Source organism: Strix aluco, chromosome 2 (genome assembly GCF_031877795.1).
Source record: "Strix aluco isolate bStrAlu1 chromosome 2, bStrAlu1.hap1, whole genome shotgun sequence".
NCBI classification, from domain to species: Eukaryota; Metazoa; Chordata; class Aves; order Strigiformes; family Strigidae; genus Strix; species Strix aluco.
Window position 1 is genome coordinate 37,493,299 of NC_133932.1, and position 11,184 is coordinate 37,504,482.

Genomic DNA, 11,184 nt, shown 5'->3' on the forward strand with positions numbered 1-11,184 from the left:
GAGGCCCCGGCGCGGAAGGATCGCGCGCGGAAGGCGAGAGGTGACGGCGCTGGTGGGCGGGGCTACTCCGTGAGGGCGGGGGGGCGGTGCTGGCGGCGCGTTCCGGGGCGCGCGGCGCGGCCGGGTGGCCGTTGAGGGCCGGGAGCGCGCGGGCCCGCCGGGCCGGAGATGCGAGTCCCGCAGCTGCCGCCGGTCGCCCCGGGGGCCGCCGCCCCGGCCAGGCCTTCCGCGGCCCTCAGCGCCGCCGGGCCGGGGCCCGGCGGGGACGCGCTGCAGTCCGCGGTCAGGCGCCAAGGGGCGGCTGCGGGGCCGGGCGGGAGGGAGCGGACGCCGCGCGCGGCTCGGGCAGCAGCTCCTCAAGTGCGTTTGCAACCACCGCGTCACCAGTGTTTTCACACACGATCGGTCGCCTTTTGGCTCCAGCTTGCCACACGAGGCAGATGTCCTCGCGCCCCGGGCGGAGAGGTTGCCTCCTGAGCCACCGAGGCCCGTGGGCGCGATGCTTGGGGGTGCCTCGGCTGTCCTAAACCTCGGTTTGGGGACTGGCATCTCCCCTCCCCAGGAAGGCATCGGTTCACCGGCATCACCTTCCCAAAACCAGCAGCTCTGCCCCGGTGCCCGGTGCTACCTCTCGGCCAACGGGTGCCAGCACCACCTCTGCCCCACCCCGGGCGCTGGGAGACTGTTTATGGAGGATTTTTTTTCCCTTCCTACAGGCGTTTCTCACCTCTGCCCTGCATGAATTCTAATGCAAATAGAGCAATGGCAATACTGGTGAGCTGTTCCTTCCTTTTTCCATTCTCACCTGTGGTGGCTTGGTATGCATTTTTAGAACTTCTGAAGTAAAATATTTTTACGTATCACTGTAGAAATATGTGTGTATTTTATTAATCTCGCTACCTCAGATGTGCTTTCAGCTTCTGACAAAGAGCTGTTTTGTAGACCCGAGGTGCAGGCCCGGCTGCAGGCCATTTCCCAGACGCGTCCTGGAAGGCAGACTTCTGCTTCCTGCTCTTCACCACCTCCTGCCTGGTTACTGCTCCTGCAGCGCAGTTCAGGTACAAGAAAAAACATAGGTATCCTGTCCGTTAAAAATCTCTCTTTAAAAAGAGATCCACGGTTTTCTGCTTTCTGTATAGTTGCGAGCTTCTGCCGCATCATTCTTAAAGGCCACCTGCATTCATCTAGATCTCATTGCCGAACAAATCAGCATTCATCAGCTAAACTTGGATGCACTTCAGCATCCTGGCCGTGCTCACGTTTTAGAGCTGTGATCTAGTTGACACTAGAAAATGAACTCCAGAATGGTGCAGCATGATCACGTATGAAACAGCACTCTCTTAACCAGAGCAACTAGTAGCAGCGGACGAATATGACTGAGTAACTTCAAAGAAACACGTTTTGTTCTCTTCATGTTGTATTTTGAAGTGGATAGTTGTGTTACATATGTAGTGCCAGTCTGCATTAGCTGTCGCTCCATTCCTTAGTTGCCCAGAGCAAATGTACCTGGTATCACAGAGGAAAGAATGCTTTTCCCGAAGCATGCCCATGGAAATTCTTGTCAGACAAATTTAAATGCCTTCCATTCCAATTCTCCACAGGCAGAAATGACATCTAGTGCCAATATAGACAATTCCTCATTTTCCCCATAGCCAAACTGGTGTGTTTGTATGGTACATGTTGGCATTTCATGCTATGTAGAGAAGGGCAATAGGATCTCTCTACTGCAGAATCAAAATTCACAGCTGATCCACCTACATATTTACTAGGCATACTTTATGTAGTTAGGAAAGCCTATTTCATTCTTTACTGCATTAAACCGATCTAGGGCTTCTGACGCAACTACCTCTGTCTTCTCCTTCTTCCAGGAGGAAAATTTCCCTATCCTGTGAGAGAGAAGCTGCTGCTGAGTAGTAAATATTAGGGAGCAGTTACCATAAATTGAACAGTGCATAATAGATGTTAGAGAGGTGTTGAAAGTCAACAGAATCTCAACATCAGAGACTCAAAACACACGAAAAGTACGCATTCAGTAAAAGAAGGTAAGAGAGGTTATTTCGGGGTATTTACCTGCAAGATTATTCATCGTTTAACTGGTGTTTTTGACTTGCTAAAACCAGTAAAGAATGTCATGTAGCTATGTCATGCTACTACTAATTTAAACCAACAAATAAGGTAACTGGAGGAGGGGTTGGGGGAGAGGGCGGGGAGGGTTTAGAAAAATTGTCATGGATTTACAGTTTTGGAATATCCGAGAACTTGAAGCCAAAGCCACCGCCAAAGCCTGGTGTGCTCTGCTAGGAACACTGCTGTGGTGGAAACAGACCAGAAGCATATTGTGGTCTAGTGCTGGAGGGCATCCTACAAATACGGTAAAAGTTAAACATTGCTTAAATATTGAAGAGGTAAAAATGGTAAAATGCTTTCTCAAATGGAAACATTGTTTAATAAAATAAGTTAGAGGTGAAACTAAAGTGTTTTTTATAGAAATAGCTGAGTAACAGTTTGAAAAAGGCACAAAAAATGTACAGGAAGCAGATACTGTGCTTGCAGGTGTTACTCGAGCATAAATAAGTTCTCAGTCAAGGGGAAAAAAACCCAAACAAACAAAGAACTAACGTTACTTTTTGATCTTAACTGCTCCCAAGACAAGGTTGACAGTGGCATCAAATAGACTGTTAAGATAAAACCATACTACTACCTGCTGCGATTCAGCAAAGTAATGTGAAATGGGGGAAAAAACCCCCAAAACAAAACAGCCCCGCACTCTGTGGGAGAAGTGAAGTAATGATGTACTAGATCTTTTTTTTATTTGAAGGTTAAGTAATACATACTTAATACGCCCCATCTGATGAAAGGCTGTTAAATCTTCAACGAGGTTGATTCAATTTTCTCAAATACAGCAAGGAAGAATCAGGACAGTTTTGTACTACATGAATGCTCTCTCAGCACAGGTATGTTTTATTTAAAAAGACACCCTTGTCAACCTGCAGCCTTCTATAGCAGGTACGCTTGCTCACAGCATAGTAAGCTCACCCAACAGCTCACCAGCACCAAAAGGGAAATTCCCTTGTGCTTCCCTCCCTGCTCCTGCCTGGGCTGTTCCACGGCTCACCCTCTGTGGGTTCCATTACACAAACTCAGCTACCTGGGGAAGTGCACACCTAGGTTCATTTTTCTCCAGACATCTGAAACTTTATTGATTTTAAGGTAGGATTTGGGGAAATTCCAGTATGGTTCCAACACAACAGCAACACCATCTGGCGGGTTAACAGTCAAGAGGATTGCTTTGTGCATCTTCCCTGTAGCAGTCATTTACACAAGAATGCATACGCAAACTCTTAGATGCCAAACAGATGAAAACATCTGATGCTAATTATTGACTTTTTTGTAAGCACTAGGCTATCAACTTTCAAACTGAAAGTCCAGATTAAGACTGCAACTACAGTTTTCTACTTGCTACTCACTCCCTGCATTACCACCTATATCTCTTGAAAAGTAAGTTTTTAACTATTAAGAACATGGTTAAGAATCAGAAACTACACCGCTTAGCTTGTGAGTTGTCATAGTCAATGCAGGAGCTACAGAAACATCCTTTCATAATCAAGATTTATTTGGCTTTTGGTTGGTAATCACAGACACTATGAACAATTTTACAACTGTTTTTATTCACATAGTTTTTTAGATCTAAAAACTATATATTTTTTTTTCTAAGTCTATTTCAAACATTTTTCCTTTGATCTTTGCAAACAAGCTGTCCTCTAAAACTGGATGTGAAGTTCCAGTAACTCAGATACTGACATCACAAGTTACGTCTGCCAAGGAGAAACTTTTACTAAGTCAGTATTTAAAGATATAATAAAAGCTTCCAATCTTTTGTATCACAGCTATAAAGTTGTTGGAAAAAATAAAGCTGCAACTACCAAAAATAACTTTGTCACAGATATACATCACTCAGCAAGAAATCCAACACTAGGGAGCAGTTTTATTAGATAAGCAATTCTACTGATGGTACAACCATAGATAAATAACTAAAATGTTAAGACATTCTCAACATATCATTATGAATTCCAAAGTCTGATCTGTGTTATGCTTCATTTAATAGAAAAACTGTCCCTCACAGTCTATAGAACGTGAAGCCTGATCAAGGCTTCAAAGCCCTCTCCTCAATGTAACATGCCATTAATTTCTGGTTTCATAGAAAACAGACAACCAGTACATGATTTTACCACTTAAAAAAAGCATTTACACTTATCTAAATATGTAAAAAAATGGGTTGAGTTGGGATTCTCTCCTTTTTAAAAATGTGTTTTCTAGAACTACTAAAAAACTTGCATTTACAAAATAGTTGATAAAAATATTCCTCTGAATTGTACAAGAAGAAAGGTATAAGGACCACCAATTAAAGACTTGGTACCAGATGTTACTCAGATTTAGCTTCTTTCTCTACTGCTGCATCAGATGCTGGGGTCTGAAAAGACAAAAAACCAGAACACTTCAATGCAGAAAGTTTCTAAGTGACTCAGCCTTTTAGTTTGTAGTATTTCTGATGTACAAGCCAGCTGACTTGACATACAGAACAACCATGACTTGTTTCTACATACCATGCTTTACAGTCTTAATAAATTGGTGTCACAGTCTGCTTATTTCTCCTGGATAACAACCTACTAAAACCAAGCTGTCTTGAAAAGGCTTCCATCTCCTCAGATGCATCAGTATGCATTTCAGAATGTTGCTATTGTTACTACTCAATACACACTGCAAAGGATTTTTAGTTTTTTTAAAGAACAAAGCCCGTTTCAATAATCACTGCCATTATGACAGGAAAAGGGGCTTTTTAACCTGCATATGGGTGTTTAGAAAAGACACTATAGATATGCTTCATGCACTTACATTTCAGTGCAGCACTGTTAACATATTCTCAAATCTTACCACGTTTTCAAGTAGCTAAGACTTCGAAATAGGACTGCATCAAATTAAAACATAATTTCGTAAAAATACATTCAGTGAAACTGAACTGTAGCAGCAGAGCTATACCGTTTTCAAGTCAACTCTCTATATGCTGTACCTCAACTTCAGAACAAGTTCATACAAACTTAACTGATTAAAATTACAACTCATTTAGGTCAGAAAACTCGCTGCATTTGCAATGTAGATTAAAAAAAGGAACGTAATGTATGTATTAACATAAAAATTACACTTAATTATTCCAAAGCTTTGCAGCCCCAGCAGAACAGACTGTTTAATCACAGCAGTACCCGAACAGGAACCCTAACACCCGTGCAGTCTTCACTGCCACCTGGGGGAAGCTTCGGAAGGATGAAGTACTGGAGCCATTTCCCTCTGCAGGCCTTAGTCTCCGCCAGTGCCACCAGAAGTTGTTGCTGGCCTTTCACCAGGTCATGGATGAACAATGGCATTGCTGACATTGTTGCCCTGATTGCAAACAGTAATGTCCAACAGGACAGACTGTACCTCTGCCTCTTCTAGACTTAGGTATTATATTAAACCTGCAATTTTGGCTGGCGTGACCAACGTGAGACCAGCACAAAGACGTGCCTCAGAAGTCATCATCCATTCCTTGTAAATTTACATCATCTCTGCACAAGTGTACTACACAGACCCCAGCTGAGAAATACTGCCAAATTTAACTTTTGCTGGTATTGCTGAAATACTAAATGCACAGATTAAAAGACCAAATTATGTGACAGTAATACAGAGCCAGAGCTACATAATAAGTTAAGCCACGTAAAGAATTCCTACTTGTAGCACAACTTTTTCACAAAGATCACACTGTAAGCTTGCAAATGAAAAACTGTTACCCCAAAGGAAGTTGTCTAGTACACTCAAGTGCCATCCTGTACCTTCCTCACCCACCTAAAAACCAAACTCTTTCCCTCTACTTGAAGATCTATCTGCACACTGATAGATCAGTGGGATAGAACTGACTTTTTTTCCATCTGAAAAAAATTACTTTTCAATGCAACAACCATACAGGAAGCGTGAATCCCACATTTAAATTAAAAAATCATCTGACTATCTGATCAGCAAACTTCACTGAACTAATTAAAACAAGTGAGGCATTCAATACTGCAGAATCCTGAGACTAATTCTAGGCCTGTTACCACATGAAAACTTGTGTTTCATCCAGTTGTTAACAGCAGCCCTAGTAAGAAGCACTGCTTCTCCCCTCAGATCTTGTCCTAAATTTTAAACTAAATTATCTCCACATTCCAGAAAAAGAATGGAGTGTGGAGGATGTTTTAAGTTAGATGATCAGCAACTCCAAAAACTTCAGCAACACGGCCATTTTAGCACAGTATTAAAGCCAAGACTAATTTGGCATGTTCATTTCTTCAGCAACAACCATTAGTAGTTCTCGCACTTTCTCTTCCATCCCTGCACCAACCTGTCCCTTCTACCAGCAGTGTATGTATCTATGGCTCCTATGTTATCTCAACTTTGGGTAAATCATTTCCACTTTGGGTTTTCAGTGAAAACTGTTTCCAGTCCCAAGAAAATGAATATTGCATTTATCAAAAAACTTTTGTGGCCTTGGAACCTCTCTTCCAGTAACAGCAAAGGCAGATTAAAACTCAAACCAAACCCTCTGAGGACAGACACCCCACCCCCACACACCAAGCAATATGCCCTCTCTACACCATGTATGTATTTTTTTGCTAAGACCTACCCGTGGGGAAAATGGCCCCTCTTTGAAGGACATTATCCTGTATTGGAACTTTGGTAAAATTCTCACCCTTTTCCTTAATTTCAGGGACTGTTATCACGTCACTGCAACTCTTTTTGGATCAACTAGTTTTTTCCAGGTGTATCTACTAATGTTTCAATAGCCTACATCTTTCTTTTGGCAGAAATAGATTTCTATTATAAGAACGGTGTATGTTTTTGATAGATGTCTGGATAAACCAGTACAGTAAGTTATCCGGCTGCTTTGCACCAACTACAGACAACTTTACCTCCTCACTTTTAGCTTCCCCATTTTCTGCAGGCAAGTTGTCCTTTGTCTGTTCTTGGTTTGTCTCTTCTGTCTGTTTTCCTTTAGGCCCCTTTTTCCCCTTTGATTGAGCTTTCTTGTCCTCAGATTTATCCTACAATGAAATAAATTTCCAGTAAGTAAATTCCAATGACCTACTAGGTAAACTCTGAAAATAATAAAAACCACACAAAACAAAGATGGACTCACTAAACAGCAAGAGCTACTACCAACAACCAATGAGCTAATACACAGTTCAACTGCCAGAAGTTTTCCAAACTATATATAGACAAACAACCACAGTTTCAGATAGAAAATGAGAGAATGAAATTGGGATGAAAAGATAACCAGGTTCTAGTGACTAGACCGAGCAGAAAAAAATAGCAATGCAGCCCTTCCACTTTGTAAATACAAAGCACTTTGAACACTCTTTTTCCTCTTATACTGATAGGTGGCAATTTCAGTACCCTAAGTAAATACTTTGTTAGTATCTCAGTCACATCCTCTGTACCTGCAAGACTGTTGTTAAATGGGTAGGGAAGGAGGATTTGTTCAACAGCTACTTTCATATATGTAATACATCCTCCCAGACATTCCTAACAGCAAACAAATGCTACAAAGTTCACCTGTCCTCCAGCTGGTCCCCCTACTTACAAAATATTTCTATCAATTCAGAATTGCATAAATGCACAGGTTTGACAGCATCTGTCAAATGTTACTTCATGATACTAATGAAAATTTTCAATAAATGACAAACTGTAATACTTTTTCTGGGCAGGTACAATGTGAATAAGTGGCAAGAGAACATAATACATTTATAGCTCTGAGCAGAAGACCACTACACAGATCTACCTTAAAACACGTCTAATCTCATTAAAATATTGTATGCATTTCATAATTATGTTCTTCAAATTATGTCCTAATGTGTTGTCTCTTTCACTCCAGGAAATAAAGTTCTCATTTTTGCCTATTTTAAGTACTATAGAAATGCATATCTTGGATTACTATTAGAAACCATTTGGTCAGAAGCATTCCAGACTATCCCCACTCTAAGCATTCTTCCTTACTTCACACATGCAACTTTTTAATACCTGAGTACATTTTTTAACGTGCTGGTTTTGTGTGCATGGCTGAAACCAGGACACCTATTTTACGTGAATGCAAAACACTGTCTTCACGAAAATATGGTTTTGTCAACCAACTGCAATTATTGAACAAAAGTTCTAGGTGTTTTACACCACTGGATACAAACATGCAGTAAGTTACATTACAAATACAAGAGATGTAAGGTAAAAAAAAAAATAATCAATGCTGAAGCATCTTATGCCAGGTAAGTAAATTGTCAACGTCCACAAAACTTTGGAAATTCTTTGCTCCTATTTTTAGAAAATATAAGTTTTTAAATCCTCGAGAGAACAGTTGAAACATGCTATTGGAAAAAAATTCCTTTAAAAAAGTTACGAAGGCTAAACTCAGTATTACAAATTCAGTTAACACAATTTTACAACACATAGACTTTTGTGTTTTGATTGTCAAGAGTATCTTTTCCTTCATTAATATTTATTTTTAAAAAACCCACCAAGTAACACCATTAGGGGCAAACTTCTCTCAAACAGAAAAAATACCGTCAGGAAAGTTTTAGAAAGTTACAAGGTTGATGCAAAGAAGCATATTTTGATGCATCAAATACAGAAAAACACAATTAAAAAAAAAATAAAATCTATCATTTGGCTGGTATATAACAGTGAAATACTTCTGCAACCCATTTAAAGGAAGTCCAGAGATAGTTAATATGAGAGAAAGTAGTGAAGCTGGAGAAGTAAAATGCCATCAGAACAAGAGATTTTTATATTCACAAAGTTTCCAAATGACAAAAGATTTTAGTGACGGCATCAATTTTAGAACAAAGATGATCAAATGTGAAACAAGTTATACATTTATTTGAATTGTCAATAGCAATTGAAAAAAAAAAGATTGTTCACATATTCACATTACAGCAGCATTCCATGGGGGTGTCGTGCAAGGCGTTCTACTTAACATTCTGAGATGAACAGAATTGTGATGCACTTGGTTTACAGGAGTATGTTCCCAGCTACGAACTGTGGAAACATTTCTTTCTAGAAGTAGTTACAGGCAGCAAGTCAGTACCACGTGTATCAGCCAGCATCAACTAGCAGCATTAAGAATTAGATGCACCACACAAAGACACTGAAAAAAGAGAATCAGAACTGAAATAAAATTGGAAAGCTTCCCAAAATTCTTTAGGCTTACAACTTCAAAAATGGGAGTGTACTGATATTCAAACCATTGGAATGAAGGTTCGTTACTACCAAGTAACTGTGCAGTAGGATTAATAAAATGAAAACATCAAGTCTGCAAAGCAGAGTGTATTTGAAATGCTCTTCATCCACACATTAAGAAGAGAAGCTTGTAATCACAAAGGAACACTTAAAACCACATATACCAACAAGGCAACAGATAGACAACCTCTTTTATTTCTCCCAAGAAACTAAGAATTATACACAGCTCAGTTCCTGGCATTGTGAAGGCTATACTGAAAAAATCATGCTAAATCATGCTTACTTACATATACACATAAAGATCTGAAAGCTAGACTACATGAATGAAAACTCAGATCTTTTTCAGTGGCTAAGTAATTCAATTATTATTTTCCTGTCCTAACACACTGCTTTAAACTGTGAATATATTTTATTCCCTTTTGTTACAGTGATGAAATACAATCCTATGTACAGTTGCTTCGACATTCAAGTAGTTCTGCTCAGTAGCAAACTACCATCTAAAACTCACAAATCAGTGCCCACATTTCTAGGCAATACTTTGAGTGCTTAACAAGGATCTACTGAAACTGTGGTGGAATGTATGTACCTGTAGATACTGGCAGAAGCATCTGAAAGCCATAATGAAAGATCTGCTAAATGAGCGTTCACACAAAGAACACACGAAGACGAGTAAAAACATTCAGACACCGTGCATCGACGACACGAAACGGGACGCCACCAAGCACCTGCACAACGAACTCGACTACCTCCTCTCCCTCCCCTCTCCCCAGTAGCTCTCACCTTTGCCGCTAACTTTTTTGGCTTCGGCTCTGCTTTGGCAGGAGCAGGTTTCTAAGAAGAGAGAACACGTAAGGGAGAGATTCAGCCCTCGGCAACCCCCGTTTCGGTACAGGAAGACACACACAGACAGGCACAGACACCCCCCCGTCGCTCCTGTACTCACCGCGGACAGCCGCGCCGATCGCCTCTTCGGCTACAGGCAGAGCAAAGAGAGAAAAAAGGCGTGAGGGGCGGCCCGGGGCGGGCCCCGCCCAGCCCGCCCCGCCCCGGCCCGGCCCGGCCCTGCCCGCGGCACTTACCTCCTCGGGGGCCTCCCCGTCCGCCACCGTCACCTGCCAACACAAACACCGCGCGTCAGGCGGCGCAGGCGCCTCGGGCCGGCGGCGGGCGCGGGATGGCGGGCGGGCACGTGACGCTGCCGCTCGCCCGCCCCCCCGCCCGCCCCTTCCCGCCGCCGCTTTCGGATTTCCCGTCCCGCAGAGACGAGGCGCGCGACGAGCCCCCGCCGAACCTTCCAGACACCCTCCACCGCCCCAGCGGAGCCCCCGCCGGGGGGGATGGAGCCGGCCGCAGTCAGCGAGCGCTGGCGGCCGCCGCACCGGTGCCACCGGGGCAGTCGCTTCCCGTCGAGTCCCGTCCCCGCGCGGTCACACCGCCCGCCCCCACCCGTCCCTGCGGCGGTGGCGCGGGGCCGTCCGCCCCCGGGCAGCGCGGGTCCCCGTCAGCGGTTCTCGCTCGCTCCCGCCCGCTTCACCTTTCTCTTCGGCATGGCGAGCCTGCGCGGCGGCGGCTCTCGGCCGCGACCCCCGGAGCTGCGGCGGCGGCGGCTCCCGCCCGGCTGCTGCGCGCGCTGGGTGCCTCACGGCGAGCCGCTGCGGCTGCCTGCGAGCCAGCCTCGCTGCGCAGGGAAACCGCCCCCCCCCCCCATCCCAGCAGCGCCAGCGGCACCGCAACAGGATCCAGCCGGATTGGAAGGGGAGGGGAAGGGGGGGGAGTGGGAGGGGGCGGCGGCGGGGGGACGCTCCCCGCTCTCCGGCGGCCGCTGGCCCCGCCCCCTCCGCCCGCCCGGGAGGTGCCTCCACGGGGCGGGGCCGGCGGCGGCCCCACGGC

At 44.0% G+C, this 11,184-nt stretch overlaps 1 protein-coding gene across 2 annotated transcripts; it reads right to left on the bottom strand.

Annotated features, from left to right (window-relative positions):
* Positions 1–927: 927 nt before the first annotated feature.
* On the bottom strand, positions 928–11,139 carry HMGN1 (high mobility group nucleosome binding domain 1). Of its 2 annotated transcripts, none has more exons than XM_074814382.1 (6): positions 10,829–11,139; positions 10,374–10,406; positions 10,238–10,267; positions 10,075–10,125; positions 6,978–7,109; positions 928–1,042 (listed from the first exon to the last, which is right to left on the bottom strand). In XM_074814382.1, exons 1-6 carry the CDS (start codon positions 10,841–10,843, stop codon positions 1,034–1,036), a joined length of 270 nt encoding a protein of 89 aa, XP_074670483.1. In that variant the 5' UTR covers positions 10,844–11,139; the 3' UTR covers positions 928–1,033. The 2 variants fall into 2 exon arrangements, with proteins under 2 accessions (XP_074670483.1, XP_074670482.1); XM_074814381.1 differs by lacking the exon at positions 928–1,042 and adding an exon at positions 3,593–4,471 and having other exon boundaries at positions 10,829–11,128.
* Between the last annotated feature and the right edge of the window lie 45 nt (positions 11,140–11,184).

Coding starts and splice junctions, on each gene's coding strand:
- HMGN1 (XM_074814381.1), bottom strand. Junction 10,268..10,373: donor ACGGGGAGGCCCCCGAGGAG/GTAAGTGCCGCG, acceptor CTCTGCCTGTAG/CCGAAGAGGCGATCGGCGCG. Junction 4,472..6,977: donor GGGAAGCTAAAAGTGAGGAG/GTAAAGTTGTCT, acceptor TTGTCTTTTCAG/ACCCCAGCATCTGATGCAGC.